The sequence below is a fragment of the Catharus ustulatus genome, chromosome 24 (genome assembly GCF_009819885.2).
Source record: "Catharus ustulatus isolate bCatUst1 chromosome 24, bCatUst1.pri.v2, whole genome shotgun sequence".
NCBI classification, from domain to species: domain Eukaryota; kingdom Metazoa; phylum Chordata; class Aves; order Passeriformes; family Turdidae; genus Catharus; species Catharus ustulatus.
In genome coordinates, this window is record NC_046244.1 from 1,415,772 (window position 1) to 1,440,511 (window position 24,740).

The 24,740-nt window shown below is 45.2% G+C and overlaps 1 protein-coding gene across 2 annotated transcripts in view; it reads right to left on the reverse strand.

Annotated features, from left to right (window-relative positions):
• CAPZB (capping actin protein of muscle Z-line subunit beta) overlaps window positions 1–24,740 on the reverse strand; it is a 56,136-nt gene that overhangs the window by 25,911 nt on the left and 5,485 nt on the right. For both annotated transcript variants that reach the window (XM_033079319.2, XM_033079318.2), the window contains exons 2-3: window positions 15,790–15,879; window positions 3,950–4,071 (exon numbers count right to left, since the gene is read on the reverse strand). In XM_033079319.2, coding sequence (XP_032935210.1) covers window positions 3,950–4,071; window positions 15,790–15,879 — 212 coding nt within the window. The remainder of the gene's footprint in view (window positions 1–3,949; window positions 4,072–15,789; window positions 15,880–24,740) is intronic.

Below are 24,740 nucleotides of genomic sequence, written 5' to 3' on the forward strand. Positions count from 1 at the left end.
ATTCTGGAATTTTGTGATTTTAAACAGCTGCTTAAAGTGTGGTTGCTTTGGAGGGGAGTTGAAAGCCACAGGATCCCAGCTGGGTCAGGCTGGGAGGGCTCACAAAGCCTCACCTGGTGGCACCTCCCTGCTCCAGTAGGGCCAGCACAGGGCACAGGGCTCAGGAGTGAGGATGGATCTGGAATATCTCCAGTGAGGGACACTGCACATCCCCTCTGGGCAGTGTGTCCCAGAATGGAAAAGAAACTCTTCCTGGTGTTCAGGGGGAGCTCCCTGGGATCAGTCCCTGCCCCTCCTCTGGTGCCCCCAGAGCAGAGCTGGGCCCTGCCCAGAGCCCTCCCTGCACACAGGGACAGACAGGGAGCAGGTCCTGTCCCAGCTCTTTCTCACTCCTTTACCCAAAATCTCTGAAATCTGAGATTCATAAACCCCCCTGGTGTTACCCCAGTGCTCCCAAATCTCTGAAATCTGAGATTCATAAACTCCCCCTGGTGTTACCCCAGTGCTCCCAGATGGCTCAGCCACTGCAGAGGTGAGCAGAGACTCCTGCAGCACCCCTGAGAGGTGCTCCAAGGGCAAACACCAAACCTGTTCCCCTGCAGGAACAGGATGGAGGGGCAGCCCAGAACAGATCCTTCCAGGCAACAGCTTGTGCCATTTTCATCCCATTCCAGTTGGATCCAGCAGCAGCTTTGCCAACAAAAAAACCCTCCTAACATAACCCAGTATTTTTTTATTTTTGTGGAAATGCACTCACAACACATTTAAACACTTAACTGGAGGCTATTTGAAGAAAGACAGATGGACAAGCACTTAAATTTCAAAAGTCAGACCTCTAATTTCCCCAGAAGAGAATGGTTTGTGTTTCAGTTAACAGGTTTCAGTGTTGTTGGCCCCAAATTCCCCATAAGGATTCCATTTAACAGAGTGATCAAACACACTTCGAGTGGAAATGTATGGACAAAGTCAGGGACCTTGAAGTCTAATATTAAAAAAAAAAAAAAAATTAATAAAAGCTCTGCCTTCACAGTGTGGATTCTACTGTTTGATATCCTTCAGAAATCTTTGTTATTCCAGAAGCACTCACAGAAGTACCTGTGAGACTCCCATAAGCAGGATTTGGTAATATGAAGAAAATAAAAAGTATCTATTTATGAAGATCCAAGGAGACTCCAAAAATCAACCTTCTAGTCTAATCCATGTTCAACATGGACCAAACCAAGTCTGTCTAAATATAAACAAAGACTAAACTGTGATGGGCTAAGCATTAGGATACTCATTTCCCAGAGCAGTTTTTTTCCAGGCAAATTCCCAGGCAGGTTGTAAAGCCACTCAAAAAACCCAACCCTATAAAACTGGATTCCCAGTGAGAAAGTCTGGGTACCCAGCCCCACCTCTCCTGCTCAAGGACAATGAGGCTCAGCTGCTCACAGAAATCCTTGGATTAGTCTAAAAGAAATGCAATTAGCAACCTGTGCAATATGAAGAAAAGGTGTTTAGCTTGGAGTGTGCAGGAATTGGGGATGCAGCATGGTGCAGGCAGGGAACAAGATTCCCTGGGACTTCTAATTGAGCATGTGGCTCTGAAAAATGGCTGTGGAAATATCAAAGCTTTTAAAGCTCAGTGAACTCCTCAGTCTTGGCCTAATTGATTAAATTAGTGTAAGAGCCACTTCCCAGTAACAACTGCAGATTTTATGAGGTACGAAGCAGTGTCTGGACACAGGCACAGAATGGGATTAACATGCACAGGGCACTGCTGCTGGGGTTTCAAAGGCTTCTGCTGTGTGCTGAAGGAAAGAATTTACTTCATGAATCAGAGCTGGGACCAATCAATTCCAGAAGGAAGAATCACTTCAATCCAGAACGCCTGAATCAAAAGCTTTAGGAACAGGATTCTTTCATGCCAGCAATTAACACATGGTGCCTGTTCTAGAGGAACAAATGAAAGAGCTTTTCTCAAACTTCATTACTTAATAAGTCCTGAAAATTTCAAAGTGATTTTAAAAACCAGATTCCTCCTACTTACTTGTAACTACTTAATACCTTCTCAAAAAGAGATGGAGCAAATTTCAGAGGCAACAGTGACACTGACCTTAGAGGAAGGGCTGTCATGTGCCCTAATTAAACACAAGGGGTTAGCAGTGATTGCACAATGTCCCATTACTGTCTAATCAATGCCTTTTCCAGTTCTCTGTGTCCCTGGTGATTGATGTTCACATCAACAGCCTGAGCAGGACGCAAAAGGGCTGCAAGAAACATCCCAACTTCAGGGAGAAAGCATCTCTTGAAAGATCCACACAAAATTCAAGATTTAATCCCTCCTGCATCTGCCAGAGGGGCTGCAGCTGTGTGTGTACATCTCGTGGGGGGCAGAAGCTCTAAACTCCCTTGTTAGCTACTAATTCAGAAATTATTAAATGCATGCAGCTGCTAACGTGGATCTGACCAGCTGGGGTACACAAAATTAACGCAAAATTCTTTTAGAAGGCACCAGGCTCTTCTGTAGAGGGCTGGAATAGTTTCTAAATATGAGATTAGTACCCTAAATAATGTGAGTGACACTCCACCTTTGGGTCCTGCTCACTTGTTGGCCCCTGCAATAGGTCCTGTTTTAAACTCCTTGGGATTTACACTCAGCCACGCCAGGGGCACTGTCAAACTCTGCATCCAGTCTTGTTCTCCATCTCCTGTTTCTAGAACAAAATGAATCTCAGCATGTTCTGTGTAAATCATCCACACACAGATGTGCTTCACATTAGAGGGACCTTTCCTGCAACTCAAAGCAACTGAAGCAATTTATCTCGAATCCTTTACAAGCTCACTGCCTCTGCAGTGATGCCTGAGCCAAAGAAAAAAGATTTGTTAAAAAATATTTGCTGAAATTCCACTTTGAAACACAATTCCTGAAACATTCAGGCCAGATGAATGTAAAACACTGCATCAAATCTACACAGAGCAAAGTGAGATTCTTCCTGGAGGTAATTCCAAGCACTAAAATGTAAATTATGACACTGAAGCCTCAGAAGCATCCCCTGAAGCAGCAGAATGGCTGAGCTGGTAGTTCAGGGCAGGAGATGAATGGGGTCATTACCTCACAGCCCAGAACCCTTCTTTAAGGGAAAGAACAAAAGTGCTGTAGGAGTCACAAAGGTTGCTGGACTGTAAACTCATGATTCTCAAATTAAATATCTGCAATTACACCACTGTCACTACAGCCATTAAGGGAAGTCAGACAATGTGAGAAAGTGAAGGGATGATTTAAACATAAAATAAAAACATCATCCTAATGGCAAGGTAGAGGAAAACACATTAAAAGAGAGGCTGTGTTTAATGTGGCAGCCAAAACACTGAAACCTGATTGTACCATTCCAGTATTACAGCCCCTCCTACTTCAAAATTAATTAAATTGTAATTATACCCAGTTTACAGGGCTTGAATATTTTCAATGTTTGTGTCTGCAGCCCTCAGAATAAATCAGCTATTTTGGTAGATGGGGATTCCCTTCCTTTGGTAAAAACTTGGGCCAAGACTTTCAAACAGAACTAATGACACTGAGTCCAAAGTCAGTCAATTCCTTGCAAAACATGAGTGAAAGAGCCTTTCCCAGCTGGCAAATCCACCCTGTTTTGTACAAGCTGAAGATGATTTTGTTTAAAGCCACAGCTTGCATCATCTCTTCTGTCATTATCCATTCCAGAGATTTTGTAACATTGCAGTGGTCTAATTTCTGCTAGAGAACTGACTGGTTTTAATCTAAAATACAGAAAACAAAGAGAAATACATCAGTCACCCCCCTTTTAGCAAGATCACAACTGTACATTTTGGATTCTAAATCTTTGACTGATATTTTCTTGGCTGAAAATAAGAGGGAGAAGGGTCTGCAAGAGCTGCACATGGATGTCATTCCCAGAGCAGCAGGCAGCCCCAGCTCTGGCTGGGAACTCACCTGTAGGAGTCCCCATCTCTGTTGTAGTCACACAATAGATAATCCTTCCCTACCACCTTGTCTCGTGCAATCTTCAAGGGCTGATCCACAGAGGAGAGGAGATCTTCACACAGGCTGGGGACCTGCAGGGAGGCAGGAAACAGCAGGGAGGGGAGAGAGGGCAGCAGGTTAAGGCTGGAAGGCACTGGCACCCCTAAGAACAGATTTTGTTATTAACAGCCCACATCTGTCCCAAAGCCAAAACTCTTCACTTACAACACATCCCTATGCTCCCACCTCCCATAATTCCAGATTTCATCACAAACCACTGGTGTGGTCCAGCACACTTCAATACACACACAGTCCATGCTCACTCTGTGCCAAGGCTGGCCAGGGAAGCGACTGTCCAGGGCTGATGGATAAAGGTAAATATTTACAGTGAGGTGGGAATGGAGTGAGGGAGCTGCTAAAGGAATTCACCATCCATAACTGCAGTGAGCTTTCCCAAGCTCCCACTCTGGGTCACTCTCAGCAGTTTCCAGACATGTAGCCAAGCATGACCAGGTTGGCTGATGACAATAAACATGTCTGTGTGTGTGCACATGTCCAATCCAGCACACCTCCTGCATCCTGCACATCTTTCCATGGATCCAGAACCCCCAGTGCCTCCCTGCCCTGCATGTGGACAAAGACAAACTCTGCTTCCAACGTGGCAGAGGGGCTGTGATGTCCTGCAGGGACAGGAGACTCCATCTCCTGCACACACTGTGGGTAATGTGCAGCCCCAGTCCATCCCAGGGAGCATCAATACAGTAACTTCACCATTATAAAGCCACACGTCCGGGTGTCTGGGGTTACAATACAGAGTGTGATAAAAGGTATCTGTTCTATCACCATCTGTTGAGGGTGGGGGCAGTGATCCTGATCTCCATGGGAGATATTCTGCTAATGGGCCATCCATTGAAACCAGGCAGGGCATTGTTCTTTATCTTTTCACAACCCATCCTTCCTCCAGCCAGTCATTTTCTGCTCATGGCCATTGAGTCCCACTGTGGGACTGATAAAATTACTGCATCCCATTGGGAGTTGCTCCAGCCAGGGGGAAGAGCCCAACATTTCTCACCAAGATAAAAACAGAGGTTTTGGGACACTAAGGGAGCCCCTTTCTCCACTGGACTCCAGAGGAAAACCGGATTTCTCCACATCACCACTGGAGCTCCAGAGGGAAACTGCACCTTGTACAGGAGCACTGCTCCAACTGAGCCACATCTGTCACTGCAGGAGGATGCAGCCACCATGGAATGGGACTGCTGCCAACACCCTGCCTGACGGGGTGTCAGGTTGTACTCTGACTGTGTCAGGGTTTGGAGTTTGTTTCTTTGTAGTGCTGTATTTCTATTTTAATTTCCCTAGTAAAGAACTGTTATTCCTAATTCCCATATCTTTGCCTGAAAGCCCCTTGGTTTCAAAATTATAATAATTTGGAGGGAGGGGGTTTACATTCTCCATTTCAAAGAGAAGCTCCTGCCTTTCTCAGCAGACACCTGTCCTCCAAACTAAAACAGTAACTTTTCATTCTTTGTCCATATATAAGCCACACCTGATTATAAGCCGCACTTTGGGTTCGGACCAAAATTTTAGTCAAAATGGTGCGGCTTATAATTGTGAAATTACTGTAATCATTCCTGCATTTGTTAGCAAACAATTACTGCATCAGGTGTTTCCTGCTGAACAACAGTGCAGATTTCACTGCATGAGAAATGGACTGAAGCAAAATGCACTTTCCCCACAACACAACAGGGTCACAGGACAAGTGGGATGTTCTTGAAGAGATTGGTAACAATATGCAAATAAAACAAGAAAGAAATAAGCAGTGTGGAATCTCTTTTACATTTCACTCTGCATCATAGAGATGAAAATCTGACTGAGAATATGAGGACAAAAGGCAATCAAAGGCAAAATTAATCATGAAGTGATGAATCCACAACTCACAAGAAATGAAAGGGGGAGGGAGAGGGGGAGAAATAAAGAAAACATGGAAATGTGCTTTCTTTGATTCAGTGAATGGATTAACACCATTTCAAAGGAAAGAAGCCTAGAGGAAAAAAAACAAATTTGGGGTGCAACAGCCCCAAAACTATTTTAATGAACTAGATGGGACAGAAGAGATCAAACTGCCTGGAAGAAAAACATTCCTAATCCCAAGTACAAGGCAGTAACATAGAGAGGATATGACAGTCCAAGTGAGCAGGGACACACATAACCAATGTGACTATGAAAGACCAACAAAAAAAAAATGGAAATGACAAAACAAACTGTGGCTGCCCTATCCCTGGAAGTGTCCAAGGCCAGGTAGGACAGGGCCTGGAGCAGGTGGAAGGTGTCCCTGGCCATGGCAGGGGGGCACTAGATGGGCTTTAAGGTCCCTCCAACCCAAACCATTCCACAGGTCTAAGATGTGACCAGCAAGTGATGCAACACCTGACCCACACAATCAATCTTCAAACACACAAAAAATCAGAGGCAAACCAAGACATGGTTAGTAAAGTGCTGAAAAAGTTGAAATATTCATTTGAGTGTTTCTATTTTGGTCTCTGCAGACTGTAATGTGGCTACAAGAGAGAACTGCAGAGCCCAGACCAAGAGCAGGGCAGTTCAGGATTTAACCCAGCTCAGGGCTCTCATGGGAGTTCATCCTGGCTGAAGAGGCCTCAACAACACAGCACAGTCCTGGACAAACAGAAGCAGACAAGCAGCAGCAGCAGCTTTCAGGGAAATTCTCCCTTTTCCTGAGACCAGAAACTCAAATACTTGCCAGAGCTGATCCAAATCAGCAGAGTCATGACACAAGGTAGGTGAAATGATCTATCTGTGTCTGTGAGCACATCTGGCTCCCCTCTGTCCCTTCCTTCTCTTCCCCATTAACCATCAATTTTGGGTTGCCTCTTCAGGCTGACACAACTCAGTGTGCCTGCTTCCCCTTCAGAGGCACCCAGAGCAGGCAGCACTGGCAGCTCGAGCCAGAGGTGACCAGAGGAACCCATCCCTTGGCCAGGAGCCCATCAGCACACAGCAATGCCCAGGAACAGACTCCTGCCTCTGGGATGAGTCATGGTGATGAAAACAGAATTGGGGGGAAGTGGCTTTTTCCCAGCCTCTGTTTGCACTCTGGTTCTTTGGGAGCAGCCTACATTACACGTTTGCTAAGGGAGCATGAGAGGCCTGGCTGTGCAGTCCTTCACCCCCAAATATCCACACAAAGCCTTCTCACAAGAAACCCCAAACCTGAGGCAGAAAAGCTGAATTTACAACCCTTATAAAAAACCCCACACAAGTAACTTTTAGATTCAACTTGCTTTAAGAACAGCACATGCCTGGTGTGGGGTTTCTGCAGGGCTCAGAGCACAATCCCATATTGAATAGAAGAAACTTGTAACCAATTGTTTTTTTAAGATGCAATCTACTGAACTAAACTTATCTGTGGATGATTTGGTAACAAATACTCATGAGCAGGGTCTCTTTCCCACTTTCTGAGGGCTGTGGTTATTCCTATAGCCATAACAGTGGCTGCCTTATATCACACACTTACAGAATATAATACTGCAGTGTATTATAAGCCTGCATTGTATAACAAGCTGTGTATCCCCTGTCTGCTTGGTACAGACCCTCCACAACACTCCAGGCAATCTATTCTTTTCCCCCTTCTTGTCTTTCAGAATAAAACAGAAGAAAACCACTCATCTAGTTTGGAAATATTAGAAAATTTCTACAGTATTTATAAGAAGAACAGCTATTCTAGCTGATGGAACTACTTGTGTAATTCTAATTATTGGAAAAGCACCCAAGTGTGGCACAGTTACCTCAATGAGATAATTTTTATACCATTTATTACATCAACTGTGCTTCCTAAGAATGAATTTACAGTTTATGAGCACTGCCTTTCCTCTTCTACTCTTGAAAACAGCTTCCAAGGCAAAGGCAGTAACTTGAACAAGGTAATTTGCAGCTTTAAACACTTCAGCTTTATGTTCATGAGACTGATTCCTTCTGAATTTAGGTACTTCAGATTCTTTTCCACGTCAAGTATTGAATTTACTACAACATAAATGACTGTTGTGCACATTCAGACTCTTGCAGGATTCAGTTTCTCTTCTGATCCCAGCAAAGGCAACTCTGATTCTCTGAGTTTTCTACCTCAGACAGTGAATTTGCACTGTTCATTTTTCTTTTTTAGGTTGTTCCATGTTAACTGAGGAGCCAAAACTCACTCAGGTGCCTGAGCACTTATCCATGGCAGTCATTACATGTGGAATTTGAACTTTAATTTAGAAACACAAGAATTAAGGCACACCTCAGGCCAAACTGAAGCAGTGATATTGTTCCATTCATCACCACAATGTCACTGTGATGCAAACACTGGAGGATGAGGTTCTTTTATAAGCAAAGCCTGGGCTCCCACCTTTGTTCTGACACAATCTTTTCCCACTCCAAGCACTGGAAGGTCACATGCAGAACACAATCTGCACCTTGTATCTCCAGCTAAAGGCCAGCATTAATGTCACCTGGCCCTAATGCACCCTTGTTCCCCCAGATCAGCTCTCTCATCTCTTCTGGTGGCTCTGGGTACTCAGGAAGTGAGACCACCCTCAGTGTAAATTGGAAAGAAAAAAAGAATGATAGCCTGGGCTCAGCCTGGAAGAACAGCAGCATCATTCAGAAGGAACAGGGCACAGTGTTTGGGGGATATTTTTTTCCAAGGAGATACACAAAGGATGTGTAGTGCAGAGGAAAGAAAACCTGAATGAGAAAGTGAGGGCAACGTGTCAAACAAGGATCCTGTTGTCCTGTGTAACCAAATTCTCCAGCAGAGCTGCCCAGGTATGTGGACAGTGTTTTAATTAAGGCAACTGCTCTGCTATCAAGACAAATAATCACTTGTGCCAAAGTGGAAACTGTACCCTTTTTGGGGTTGCTAAGCTCAATCATTCCTTCTGGACTCACCTCTTGGTTCAAGGATCTCATTTGCAATTAAACAATTGCTTCTGGATTATTTTATTAAAGTATTTTTAAACCAGTATCTAAAAACAAATTCATAGAGCAAAGAGGAGTAATACCTCAGTTCTCCATGTCTGGCACACAATCCCCATCCTTGCTCTGACCACACTGAATGGAACCAAATTCTGCACTTCACACACTCAGGACAGGCAATACTTTGGCTGTGTCCACTCCAGCAGAGTACACCCAGGTTGTTGTTTTCTTCTACAGCCTTGACTGAGATGGACCACATCTACCACTGCAACAGCAGCATTCCTGCTGTCCCAGTCCTAAGAAGTAGACTTTTTCCATGTTTATTCAGAGGTCTGTTTTTTCCTTAAAGAAGCAGAAGGAACAAGGGGGAACAGATTCAAACTGAAAGAGATTAAGTTTACTTTGGAAATCAGAAAGAAATTCTTCCCCATGAGGGAGGTGAGGCCCTGGCACAGGATGCCCAGAGCAGCTGTGGCTGCCCCTGGATCCCTGGAAGTGTCCAAGGCCAGGCTGGACAGGGCTTGGAGCCAGCTGGGACAGTGGAAGGTGTCCCTGCCATGGCAGGGGGGCACTGGGTGATATTTAAGGACCCTTCCAACCCAAACATTTCTACAACTGTGGGAAGATGAGGCAAACTTCAATTAGCTAAGGAGCCACTCAGATCCATCTGTGTTTTTAATGTGCATCTGCAAGGTGCAGGTGTCTGAACCTGCAGGTATCTGAACACACATGTGATGAGAGCAGTTTTTAATTAAAAGCCCCACCCCACCAGGAAGGTGAGGATTTTCATCCCATATGAACTTTCAACATTAGAGGACAGAAGCACTGCTCCCAAACATAGAAGAGCCCATGGAAGCTCCTGACCCTCTCACCAAAGAACCCCGCTGGCACACCTCCAGCTCAGATCCTCCATCTCATAAAACATGATTCTGATGTTTGGGAATCCCTGCACAGCCTCAGAATTTCCTGTTGCTGCAGAAGGCAGGCATGGCCCAGCAGATGTTGTGGGAACTCAAGGAGGAAGCCTGGCTCCACTCATCTTGGGCCTAAAACCACCAAGAAAGTCACTCCCACAAATCCCCCCAGAGCTAAACCTTAATTTGATCCATCACAGGTCCAAAGGCCACAGAATCATCAAGCTTTGATTATGAAATGACACTTGAATGGACTTCTGTGCTCAGACAAGATATAATTGACACTGCAAACAGCTCAGTGTCATTCTCTGTACTTGCACTGAATACCAGCACTGCAAGAACTGGCAAAATCAAAATTAAGCCAAATGAGCTTTTCTGGAAAAAGACAGATGTTAACAAGGTAAACCCAAGTTTGTCTAGCTAACTGTGTCATAGCAGACATGCCACACTAATTAGAGAATGTTTTAATTCAGCTTTATAAAGGTGACAACCATTCACAAAACAGGATCCTTGGCTTTCTTCCTGAGCCTTGCTGGATAAAACAGAGTTTCTGTGCCTTTTGCTGGATTCCCCTTCTGAGAAACAAAAAGCAGCCATCTGGCAGGCACAGTCAGAGTGCCCTGGGCTGTGACTGGTGACCTGCAGGTGAAGGCTCCTGTATCCTATTACCAGTCCCAGTCCCAGGAGCCATCACAGAGTATCAATATCTTGGGAAGTCCTGACTGTTTGTGTCAGAGTCCAGCTGGGCTTGGAGATATCCTGCAATAATTTAGGGATATGCAGGACATACTCTCTCCAGTGGTATTTCCCTATCACAGGTTTCCCCTCCATCCTCGAAAGAGGTTAGGGAGGTTTCCAACTAGGATTCATCTTCATACATGCTCCCTTCAGATGACATTTAAACAGATATTTTAAGGGTCTCCAACACCAGCAGTGCAGTGGCAGGAGCCTGGAAGACAAAAAGGCTTAAAAATAGAAAGAAGTGATATAAGGCCAGAATTGAAATTCCCTTTTCCAATCTCATGTCAGGAAGTGGGGCTGCTAGCTCTAAGCCAAGCAGCACATTAACAGTTTACATATATTAACTGCTATCTCCAACTACCATCAAGATATCCAGAGGTAATCTTTGCTAGCTGGAAAAGCTCCTGCTTATAGCCACTCACCAAATGGAAAAACTGGCTCTCAAGCACCATAAATTTATTCAGAGAGCCAGAACCCCTTTCTTCAGCCAATAATGCTTGTGTTAGAAACCTGCCTGGCTGCTGGCAGCTCATCCCACAGGTCAGAAAGTCCAGGCAGAACAGCAGGTCAAAGACTCAGCTTTGAGCCCACAGGGCTGTCAAAGCACTTCTGCTTCCACCACCTTCTTTTTCAGCTTTCACTGGATCTGATTTTTAGTTTAAAACATCTTCCACCCTCACCAGACACTCAGCTGGCCATCTGCATCCAATTATTTTATCTTTCCCCGCAATGCCGCACGGTGCTCAGCCTCCTGGACTCCAAACACAAAAAGCTCCAGTCACATTCTCATGTTCTTTATGGTCTGTGCAGCCTAAGCAGTGCAGTGTGCCTGAGGGTAAATTCTGTAGCTTCATATATCTTCAGTGACTGAAGGCATGCAAGCAGATTTGGGACTTGCCTGGAGCTCACATGAAGCAACAGCCTGAACTGTGTGCAAATATTTCACAATCATAAGTTTATACATTTTAAGATTCATCATTCTGGGATTTTCTAAAAAGTAACACATTCTACTAAAAATACTTCAGTATTCCCCTGTGATGAGAAAGGAGAGCTGATCACCTCCCAGATCTTTAATTGCAAACAGATAACCAGCAAAGTTATGACTGTTGTGTCTATAAAGAACTCTCACTTGGATTGTTCCATGGCAGCATTACTTGGTTCTGTTCTTCAAGAAAGCTCTCATTTTTGGGAGTGACTGCTGTTTCAATACCAGCCTCACTGGGAGAGCAGAGGGAGAAAGTTGTGGCTGTGAGCAATCCTCCCTCTCCTGGTGAGCCTGTCTGTGCTGTGAGGACCATTTTCTGTCCCCACTTCATGCCAGGCATCTGATTTTCCTGAGTCAGCTAGATTTTTCATCTAATTTATATTATACACAGCCAGGCAAACATCCAAATTAAACACTCAGCAGGAAATTTGTACTTGCTAAAGGAACCTGCTTAACTTTCACTGAGACTGAGAGTGCATCAACTTCTACACTCAGTCAAAGCCATATAGGCAATCCTGTCACAGATCTGTTATTTGCTGCACTTGGCCCACAAGGACAATAAATCCAGTTTCCTTCCACCTGTGCCACCTCAGCCCTCAAAGACACATCACTGAAACTGTCTGAAAATACTCCCAAGGACTGGGCACCACTCACCCACCTTGTCCTGTGCTGCCAAGGTGTCCCAGGAAGGAACCCTCCACGGCAGCAGTGCCCACAAGCTGATCCTTCTCTGGCATTTCTCTTGGAAAGAGCACAGCTAAAATACAGAGGGCTGACTTTGTGTACAACTGACCTGAAGGGAAAGACAGCAGGAAGACAATTGCCAGGGATTGTTCTCACCTTTCAGAAGGAGCTGCTTGGCCACTTGGAGTGAGCTCCACCAGTTTCCCTCCCTCACACCTCCTGCCACTCAGTGTGACAAAACCTCACTCAACTGATCCAAGGGCACATGTCCAACCAGACAACGCCCCACAGTCCCTTTTCCAGGTGATGAGAACAGATGTTATTCCATGGGAAGCACAGGGAATGGGCTGCAGCAGCTCCTGCACAATGTGAGGCAGTAAGGAGGTGACACAGTGTGGATGTGACACAGTTAACACCTGAACTAATGCTCCAAGTGCTGTCACTACACACAGAATAATTTAGATTGGAAAAGACCTAAAGTTCATCAAGTCCAACCTTTGACTTGGAGCATCTTCATAACAAACCCATTTAAGAGCAGTGCAATCACCTTTTTCTCTCCTCTTTTGGGAATTTCCTTTCAGCTTGGACTTGGCCCACAGGTAGATGCTCCAAGGCCCACAGTTTCCAGCAGAGCACCATGAAAAATTATTTCAATTTAAATTAGTTGTCCTTAAAAATGTATGTGCCTACAGCAAACTCAATCTGTAGAGATTCAGAAGTGCTCTTGTACACTCTGACAGCCTTTGAGCAGGGTATTTACAAATAATGACTAATTGAACCCCAAGCACAGCATTCCATGCCAAGGCCCATTTCCAGCACCATGCACAGCTTCTTTCAGGCAGGACTTCTGGAGGGCTGTGATTGACAACGTCTCTAATGAACTCTAATTGAAGCCTCAGCAGTCTGAAAAACCCAACAACAGATGTGGTAAAAGGGCAAACCACAAACTGTTTTGCTAATGAATGGAAAGTGTCTGGGCTGATGAGGGCCACTGACCCAAAAATTCTCTTCCACCCACCCTTTTACTTCATGTTCAAGTTTGGGCCATTTCCCTTGTTAGCACAACACTTGGGGGCAGTCATGGACAGTCCTGGACACACTGCATGTATTCAGCTGGGGACCAAGATGCTCTTTTATGAGCCACAAGCAGCACAACATGGATAGAGTTAGAGGGACCTCAGGGAGGGAGCTCAGTGTGGTTATCCTTGCCAGCAGGAATACCAGCCTAGGAGTGGTTTTAAGATGCAAGAGGGTAGGGTTAGATGGGATATTGGGAAGAAATTCCTTCCTGTGAGGGTGGGCAGGCCCTGGCACAGGCTGCCCAGAGAAGCTGTGGCTGCCCCTGGATCCCTGGAAGTGTCCAAGGCCAGGTTGGACGGCTGGAAGCGAAGTCACCTCATGGAAGGTGTCCCTTCCTATGGCAGGGGGTGGGACAGGATGAGCTTTAAGGTCCCTCCCAACCCAAAGCATTCTGGGATTCTGGCAAGGAGATGCCAGTTCCTTACTGAGTTAGTTTTGGAAAACTCTTTACACACAATGACATTTCTAAGCCATCTTCTCTCCTTTCAATGCATTTTAAGCAAGCAGCCACCTTAAGTCTGGAGATTAAATCCTATAAAAAGACCATGACAAACTGAGCTGCAAACAAACTTCAAGTAATACCCTAAACTTCACACCAAATATTGACATGAGCCTCTGCTTCACATCCATCTAGCATGGCAGTGGGCTGAGCAAGGAAACCCAGCACAGGAAGCCAAGAAGTCAGGATGCAATGTTCTACAATTCTCCCCCAAGTTTAAAGAACCTGCTCATGTTCATGGTGCATTTGGAGTCTGCCCTTTTCCTCAAGGAGGGACAAGCAGCAGAATCAAAACATCAAAGATTTGGATGAAATTTGCCAAGTAAAGGTCAAAAAACTATTTGCTTGAGTCTGGTTCATGGTGTTTCTAGAACTATCACAGGTGGCAGAGCACACACTGCTCTTGTCTAACCAGTGGAGACCTCAGGTGGGCAGGCTGAGAGTGGCTGCAAAACAGTTCTACAGGTGTCTCAACAATAAAGGAATGGTGCTGGATTTAACAAATTATTTCATCTCTGCCCCAGAGGAGGGGCTGCAATGCCTCCTAACAAGCACCAAACTGCTCTGGTTCATGTTACACTATGAAAAGGAGCCCAGGGAGCGTGCTGCTGATGGAAAGCATGTAGAGCACTAATGAGCACCATCCAAAAGTAATTCCAGCATTTAGAGGTACCCAGCAATTTTCTGAGTCATTAAAAAACCTCAGACCAATTACATAGCCAAGCTTACCATGGCTCCCCAAACAACTCCTTGTTTTGAGTGGTCCTGGGAGCTGCTCAAACCCCAATAGCCTCTCAGTTCTCCCAATTTCATCACAAAACCAACCATGTCACACCAGATCAGATCAGTGATTTAGTCACTTGTGTCCTACCTCCATCAACAGCCACAAAAACAATGCTTTAGGTTGCCAAGAGTTTTGGGGGCACAGATGTAGCCAATTACTAAGTGGTTTCAAGAGAGAGCAATAATCCCTTCCTGCAGGCAGTGATTTCTTTCTTGACCCCCAAAGTCTCTTACCTGTACCTTGGCTTATGTAAGTAAAAGAAATGTTTGGAGTTTGACCAATTTAAGTCAGCCACAACTTTTTGACCATAGCTTACCAACACCAGCTTTAGAAGCACCTCCCAACCAAACCTCTACCTGGTGAGCAGCTGCTCTTCTGCTCAAATTTAGAAGCTTAGGTCAGAAATAACCCTTAGACTGGACAGCAGAATCCAGTTTTCCCACTAGAAGACTCTGTATAGATTAAAGCTGTATTTCACTAACACTTTCAGTTACTCCAGAGGCAACTGTGCCACACACAGTTCTAAGGGACAGTTGGCACTAACCAGGCTATTACAGGCCAAATGTGCATCACAGGATGTGCAACTTGTAATGAGCCTAGAAATCCTTAAGTTAGTGTAAAGGACAACAAAGGTTCCAGGGACAAGCAAGAAAAAAAGATATTAAGACACAAGATGGTCAGCCAGGTTTGGTTTTTGACACTAGACTGCAGAACATTTGATAGAGCACAAATTATAAATAGATTTGGGTGTTCTCCAGATGCCCAGACATTCTCAGCAGTGTCTTTGCAGCAAGTGGGGCAGCACAGCCACTGCACCTCCCAGAGCTCACACTGCAGACTGTTTACCAGGAGATAATACCCAGGTACCAGGGCCTCATCCACCTGGACACACTGTCCCAAATTCAAACAGCAGCCTCCAAGCTGGCATCTGGAGGTGAGCTCATTAAGAGAGCTGCTAATGACCCTTCATCCCTAAGTGTGCCAGCCCAAAACAATCACGTGGATTCCTGACATTGCTTGGCCAGGGGTTGTTTGTTCAACCTTGCTAAAAGACAATGGGACAGACAAACCACCACAGCTTCCAGAAATTCTTACATACCAAGCCTTTGTCACAGCCACTTCTTGGGGACAGCATCCAGTACTCACCAAGTCAATGAGGTCACTGAGATTCTTCTCTATCTGCTGTGGAGGCAGACGCCTCATCAAATCCAAGGCACAATCCAGCTGCTGGTCACTCTGCAGAACAAGAACAGCCCTTGGTCACAAGGTGGGCAGGTAACACAACACACAGCTCCCAGTTCCCAGCAGTGGTACAAGTGAAATTCATTCCATTTGATTGTGGATTGTTGACCTGAGTCCAGTCCTTACCTCACCAAAACTGTTTCCAATGTTTGTGTAAGCATTTAATGCATTGTTTTGCTGCACTATCTCAAGAATAACCTGGGTTAGGGAACTGAAAGTTCCTTCTCCCAAAGTAGGTTTAACACTTCCTCATTTGCACTGATCAGCTTGAGATAATCAGCATCCAAGACAAACTCTGTTCCACTACAGAGCTCCCTCTCCCCTGCAGCTTTATCAGAAAACAGAATGAAATGCACATAAAGCATGAAGCATTCTTCCCTTCTTCCTACAAAACACACACCAAGAGCTGCCTGGATTTAAGAAATCAGGGACATCAGTTATTCAGAGCTCCAAAGGGCTCACGGTAGCTGCTCTCACACCAATTCTGACACAAATAAACACCCTTAAACTCCACTTCAGAGTTAGAAAATGTGCCCAGACACTTGAGGAGTTGAGCCTCAGTCCTGACATAACCTTTAGTGTCCTTTCCATCAACAGACACAAACAGACAATTTCCTACTGACCCAACAGCACCCAAAATCTGCACAAGTTCCTTTGATCCCAGGTCAGGTGAAACACAAGCAGTTTGTTCTCACTGCTCCTCCCCTCCTTTTTCTCTTGGCCATTTCCAGCCACCCAAATCCCATGAGCTGAGGTTTCATTTCACCCTCCCGTGTTCTGTCAAGCTCCCAAAGTCTTATTTACAAACAGCTTCAATACTACCACAGTTCCATTATCACATTATTCAACACAGCAGCCCCCAGGACAGGGAGAAACAGGAAGCCAAGTTTCCTGCAATTAAGCTAAAGCTGTGGAATGAGGGAAGGAGGGAGCACTCAGCTCAGTTCATCCATCAGGAAGTTGGTCATTAGATGGGCAGGGGAAGGGAATCCTCACTCACAGCTCCTGAACTCTCAGACCCCAAGGACTCTTTAGGTGACCTGAGCTTGCCCAGCAGGGATCTCTCTTCCCAAGTACTGTCTGTACCTCCTGCTATCTCTTGCATCCAGGAAGGAAACCTGGCACAGTGTCACAGGGCTGTGCTCCTCACTTGTGGATCACGGGAACATTTAGGGAAGTGCTCTGTCCTCCTCTGCCAGCTGGAATTGTTTAAAAGACAAAAAGCCTAGGGAAGAGGACATTAAAATCCACTAAAGCTGCAACCCCAAAGTATTTTACAGGAAGGCAAACTGAAAATAAAATACACTGCATGGAGGAGAATCCACACTTGTAGTGTTTATGGATTAACCAAGAGAACCTGGAGAGACCTTTTTTACCCAATCTATTCAATAACAGCTGTAAAAGACACGAGCAGAGATTCTCCAAGCTGACATACATGTCTGTGTGCAATGGAAAAACAAAAACATGCAGGCACACACAGTGCCTGGTACAGAGTACTTCCCCAGCATCCAGGAGGTAAAAACAAGGCTGAGCAGCAGGACTCCTCAGTTTCTCACAGAGTATTTAGGTAATTAAACAGCTTGCCAGCAGATCTCTTAAAGCACCAAAATAAAGGCAAGTTGTGCTGCAGTTGTGTCCCTAAATCCATGGTTATACAGTCACTTTAATCCAGCATAAATCCAGCTGGAATGGTCAAAAAGGCAGCACAAGCTGACAGATTACAGCTCAGAGTGGTACTTGGGGCACTGGAGACATCTGGTGTGACCTAGCTGAGCACTGAACAGGGAAGTGAACCAGGATCTTTTGCTCCTGGTTCTTTCTCTGCAGGTGAAGATTTAAAAGCCAGGTGTGTGGTCAAAGCCAGCCTTTGGTTCAAACCCAGCCTCTGGCTCCTCTGTAGGCACTGACCCCCAGAGGGACAGGAGCACATCCCAGGTGCCAGCACCAGCAGCACACAGCTCCCTGAGCTTACAGGTGAGCACCCCAAGGATGTGCTGCCACTTTTGAGAGCAGTGCCAGATCAGTGGTGCTGAAACCCCCAAAGCCTTCACACAGCTGTGTGAGAGGAACTCAGGATGTGTCACCCACCTCTCCAAACCCCACCTACTTCTCTCAACTTCACGTGTCCTGCATTTCCACTTGTTTAATTCTTTTGTAAAATCACTGCAGACCAGGTTTCTCAGCAGAGTTCCAGACAAAACATTTCCATGGAATTTTTGCCTTTACCCAAGAAGAGGCTCCTGCAGCCCTGCTCTCTGAGCAGGTGATCAGACAGGCTGTCTCCCAGACTGGGCTGCTCCCAAAGCCAAGCTCTTTGAGCTTGCAGGACTTAATGAGCTTAGTGTTTACTTGATAGGAGGTATTTTCCACCATTCCTGTTTCATCCAGCCCAGAACCTCCTGTGGAGGAGCAGGGAGTTCAGACAAATTCTAAATGAAGTTTTATTACAGCTGAAGTCACTGAAGGATTTAGAGATCATAGGAATCTCAGACTGAAAATATTAGCTTAGATGAAAGCTCTTTAATAAGTTTCCTTTCAAGATGTTTGCCTATCTAGAATCTCCACTTAAGCACCTGTTCCAGCATTCCCATGGCACTACCCCAGGGAAAAAGGTTATGAGGATGTCTGTAGTAGTTATTTTACAGCTTCCTTTGTCTGCACCTCCTCTTCTTTTTGGTCTCTTTGCTGTAATTAGCTTATTTCCAAAAGAGAAACCCTCTCACAACAGCCACAGCTCTCTGGTCATCTGGATACTCTGTATTAAAGCTCAAATCAGAAAAAAACAGTGCTGGAAATTTTTTTTTTTTAAATTGCACAAATGTGCAGTTGTAAAAGGGCATAGCTGTGCATCCTAATTTTAAAGGCTGAGTATGGGCAGATGTCATTCAATGCAGAAAACGAATAAAAAACCCCAGGTAGTTACTATAGGTATGGAAATCACAAAAAATGAAACAGGCAGCAAGCTGAGCTTCCTTTTGACTCCCACTTGCCATGTGCAAAGCCCAGAGCTCCTTGGGGGAGGGGCACAGGGAACAGGGGTACAGGGTGCTGGAATCACCAGCAAACAGGAGCTGACCCAACACAACACAAAGCTGGGAGCACAGAGCTGCTCCTGCACAGCCCCTGCCACCACAGCCCAGCTGCAAGCCTGGCAGTACCCACAGCACAGCACAGCACAGAGCAATGAGCTCCTCTGCAGCAGGAGACACATCCAGAGCCCCTCCAGCCCCAGCAGAACCAGCAACACTTCACTGGAGTGGCACCTGCTTGCCCTTTTCAACAGACACCAGCACCCAGATGAGTTACTAGAGGTATTCTGCATTTTTAAATACCTTTGAAAATGTGACTACATACACCATAGGCTTTATTCCCAACTTTGGGAATGGACAGCTCTCCACTGCCAGTCACCTGAGACTTAACCTGTATTCCACCTTCCAGGAGGGCTTCCACAAACTGCAGCTCTCCCCATCCCAAGGCCATTCCACTTGTAAGGAGGTAAAAAACCTCATTTAAAGCTCCTGGCCTTTCAGCCAGCAGGAATTTGCTCCCATTTAATCACAAAGTCCTGTGGATTGAACTTCCCTTCACACCTCTGTTGGGACACTCCTGCTCATCTGACCCTGTCATTGCTGAGCACAAACAGAGCTGGGCAGTGTCTTCGAACAGAAACCCAGGCTGGTTTCACTTCTGTGCTCTATTTCTGTATTAACCCCGCTCAGAACAAGCTCCTGAGAGCTCAGTGCTACAGCAGTGGGAGCTTCTCCCAGTTCAGCCTGTCCTGGGAAATAATTCAGTTGGGCCACCAAATCTGTTCCACCAGCAAACCCAGGACAACATTTCTGCTCCAGGCACGATGGTGCTACCGACCCCCTTCTCCATCTGTGACATCTGCTGAGAGCAACTGGGGGACCCAGAAATTACTGCAGTTGAAAAAGCCACACATCTGATATGACAGATCAAAATTTTGGAGACATTTCACACCCAAGTTTTACTCAGGACTGTCATATGAAAGGTTACTCAAATTTAAAGTACAAGCAGCATCTCAATGTTCAGACAGCAAAAATATAATGTAAAAACCTCAAAAGACACTGCAAGCAGAACATCTGCAAAATGCCATGCATTTAAAGCAATCACACATCAGATCACTCTGAACACTGGTCAGTTTGCAGGCAAAATATCTCTGTAAATTAATCCAGGGCCAGAAGTACACAACAACAAATGACTCTTTTTCCTTCCTTTCAAGCTGCAGACATACCCAAGATTGTAAATCACATTATTTCCTGTCAGATCTCCCAACAGGAATGTCTGACTAACGTTTCAGCTTTGTGGTACTACAACACTAAGTTTTTTTAATTGAAACAGATACCCAGCTTCCCCTCCTGCTTGTCATTTTAATCCCTGCCAACTTCCAGAGCTGCAAGGGCAGAAGACTCCCTTTTCCAATTACACAACAGGATAGTATTACTGCTAGAAGCTGCAGCAAGGGTTGAATTATTGTAACCCTTGGGTAATAAAAAGTACAGTAGTATGTTAAGTTGCAGGGTTCCCTTCTCAGCTGTCAGCATTCACTTTTTAGGATATTAGATGGGAAGGGGAATAACTGCCTGACCTGGGAAAGCCCAGAGAAGTTCTGCACTCATGACGTTTCCATCAGCTGCACATATTCCTCACAATCTGTTTTTCCACATTATTTTTCCCCTGACTATTAACCCTCCTCTGGCAGATCCTATCTAAAACCATTTGTAATGGACTCATAAATCACAGCTCTGTGACAGCAAGGTGTGCTGGGGGAGAAACAGCAATAGCACAGTAAGGAAACAATCAAAGGTAATAAAATGTGAACACAGACTCTGCTGTGGACAGTCATAAAAGGTCAAAGATTATTAAAAAACAAGACATTGATGCAGACCTCATTCTCCTCTTCAGCTACTTTTACCTTTGTCTGGTTTTGGTTGGAATGAACTCAGTGGCTTTTATCTCAAACAGCTCTGACCACACCATACCCTCAGTAATGAGTTCAGCCCAATTTGCTGTGGTCAAACCAAAGAGCCCAAGTGCTGACACCACCCATTGCACGAACACCGAGTGAGAAGGATTAGAGATTAAAATAAAAGCAAGAAGTGATGGATCAGAAGGCTTTAGCAGAAGCTGCTGTACTCTGTCTCCCCCAGGTCCCCTGTAATCTGTATTTATTTACAGAGCAATTGTACAAGTCACGTCACAGCTTTGGAGTCAGCGAAACTTCCTGGAGGAGACATTCTCCTGCACATTATTTATTTTATTCTGCTGTGCTCTAACTTTTAAATACAAGTGAGGACATAGCAATACTAGCCCCAATTAATGACTGAACACACTCTCACAGCTTGTTTTCTGAATTCAGGTCTGAGGGTTGTACACATTGCAAATACAGCCAGAAAACCTCAGAAACACCAAGCAGTGTTTGTCCTCCATTGCTGCAGGAATGGAACACACAGGAAATTCAGAGGGAACTCTTTAAAGAGCTTCTCTAGGAAGTAACTCGTGCATCTGCCCTGAAGCCTCATGCAGAGGAACTAAAATAATCCATGGGCAGGAGAGAAGTGAGGCAGCTTCACTTTGTTTGGCCCCAGAGTGCTGCTGACACTTGTGGCCATTTTGGGCTGCCAACACAGCCACAGCAAGTCCTGCACACACTGAAAGGAGTACAATGGGCTTTAGGGGAGCTACCAAAGAGATCTTCTCCTCCTCCAGACAGTAAGCTCAATGATCAGTGTTTTGCCAAATCCTATTTGATCACTTTAGCCTCCAGCAGCTCTTCCAAGCATCCTTGCAATCAGCTGTACCCAATTTCCCTTCCTCATTCCCACTCCAAACCAGCTCTCTGTCCATAGTTCAAGTCCCAACATTCCAGCCCAGCTCTAAAACAATTACTGAGTTCTGAAGGCACTCCCATCTGTGAGTATCTAAATAATCCAGAGCTGCCTGCAGCCTAATCTCATGGAACAAGCAGTTGTCAAAACATTTTACACCCAGGGAGAAGAAACTACAATCCCTGATAGTCTGGATCAAGGCACTTGTCTGTAATTTCCTGTCTACAAGGATCCAGCATCTCCAGGAGCACATTCTGCAGGTGGCTTCCATCCCTGTAGGTGTTTTCTGACCTGTTCCTGTTAGCACATCTACAGAGGTGTACAGCACACAGGGAAAAATTAACATTTCCTTGGCACCTCCTTCCCAGCAAGGATGTGCTTCTGGATATTTGCACATACTTGTGTCTGCTCTCACAACTAATTTATCACTTTAGCTTATACAAATCCACCATGTGTCCAAGGAAAGGAGCCACCACACAGCACCAGCAGAGCAGGATGGAGCAGCACCAAGGCTTTCTGGGAACAGCTATTCATGCCGACCTTTTGCCAGGATCATTAATGATTTCTGCACCAGCATTTGTCTTCTGGGTAACAGAAACAATGTTTTATTTATTAAACTTGTCATTGAACATGACAATGCAATTTACCGGCTTTCATCTGGTGCCAAAAATTCCCATGAAGCATAAAGTTTGCAAAAAGTCACTTCCCAATAAATTGTGGCAGTGAGTGACTATGCAATCTGTTAGCCCCACATGAAAGAGGAAAATGGGGGCTACAGATAAAACTTGCACAGATTGCAAAAAAACATCTTTAACTTTTAATAATGGATTAAAGACACTGAAGCTGCCTCTAGAACTGACCAACTCTGCCAACAGGTTTTATGACTAATGTCACTGCACAGTGGGGATTTTCCCCATTTTAAGTCTCAATTTCACACAAAAAGCATTTTCTTTGTTAGCTCTAATTACAGATAGGAAATCTTAGCCGAACAAAATGCAAATAACCTGTTACTGCATGGCACTGAGAGACAAGAACTCTGCCTGATTTTGCAAACTCTTCATGAGCAACACCTGGTTTCACTACCAGGAGAGATGAACACAAGCATGTTTGTGCCCCAAAAGGTTTTGCAAGCACCCAGTGCAGTAGGTGTGAGCTGGTTCACAAGTCTGGTGACCTGTTTTTCACATTGCCTTCCACCTTTCCACTCATATCTTCTGAGGAAGAGCCCCAATCCATCCTTAGAGAAGGGCTGCCTAATTTTTACAGGGGTCACTTCCTTTATTTTTTAATTGAAATCATAATTACTACAAATACCAGCAGCTCTTGCAATTCAATGCTGCCATTAGCCATCCTGACCATCCACAAACATGTCATTTGTGATGCTTGCTTTTAATCCAGCTAATGCTCAATGACCTTTGCAAATGTTCTTTTCTTCCATGCACTATTTCCTTCATGTTCCAATCAGCCTGGTCACAAAAGTTTTGGAAGTGCTCAATTGAAATTGAAAGTTTTTCCTTGCAAAAAGAGCAAAGTCGGGCAAGTTAGTCTTGGCCTGACAGATCCAGGTTCTCCTTCCAGTCAACTCAAATTCTGTTTTGTGAGAAATCACATCCAAAACATTTGAGAAAATACACACTGTAGAGCAGCAGGGAGCATGCACTGTATTTGAAGGTGACAGTGAACATCCTGTGCTTACTGCCAGCACAACTAACACAGTGTCAACATCCCAAATTCAGGATTTGCTCTATCCCAGCTCTCTGTGGAGCTGACAGCTGCCCAGCTTCAGATGCTAACTCAGCATTTTCCAGCTCCTGGAGGTTGCAGCCAGGGTTGTAAATTCAGGAGATAACTCTGGCAAGTAACTGGATGCCTGGCAAGGCAGGCAGGAGGCAGAGAGGATCTCTCATTAGCCCTCTTCCCTGAAAGTCCTCCCATTCCTCAAAGGTCAGGAAAGTAGGTTAATATGCCTTCTGCTTGGCTCTCACACCATGGACTGGGTGACTGCCCTGCAGAGCTCCCACCAGTGCAGCTCTGTCCCAGCAATTCCAAGGTTTAAACCAGGAAGCTCCTGCTTTTGCATACCTATAGGCCCTAAGAACATCACACCTAACAACATATTCACACCTCCCAGAATTCCTTCTTTGCTGGAATTCCCCACACCTGCCTCTCCTTGCAGTTTTTTCATGCCTACCCTCCATCACTGCAGGCACACTCAGCTCCACACAGGCTCTGCCATCAATCCAGGCAGTGCTGATGTTTTCTGTGGGAGCACACACAGCTTCAGTCCCCATCACATTTTTCCTTCACTCTCACATGAAGTTAAGTTGTTCCATCTGGCCAGTCTGTGCCTTACCAAGCTCTGGATTAGCCCTGCCTGGACTCATGGCTACGTGAAGCTGGTTTAGACCCCCCCAGTGGAGCCCCATCAATGCTGAGCCAAGATTAAACACAAACCTCTCTGGATGACCCCTGGATCTGCAGGGTGACAGCACCTGGTGAATAAATACAGCTGTAGTCAGCACAATGCAGCTGATATTTTACCTCATTCCTCCATTTCATGGCTCTCTCCTCCCTTGAATTAACACACCAAAAGCCCCATCTCTTGTTTCCTGAGCCTGTCTCAGGTTGCAAGTCCAGGCTGGCAGCCAGGCCCCCACTGCCTGAGCTAGCAGAAGCTTTTTAAATCCTGGTATTTACCAAGGCAAAAACGTCCAGGGAAGGCAGGTAACAGGGCATTGCTTTCAAACTCAGCAGTTTGTCTAATGGAAAAGAGAGAACGTATCACCTGAAGAAACACAAACAAAATTCCCTGAGAGAATAAAGAGTATTTTATTTATAGTGGCTTCAGGCAACCACTAAGCTTCTGTCTTCAGTGCAGTCTCAAACATTTTTCCTTCCACACAAAATCCTCTTACTTAAGTGCTGTTTTCACTCTTGTTTCAGCTGATGCTGCTAAAATTGTAAGATCTTGAGTTCTGCTTTCACCCACTTTGCAACAAGGACGTG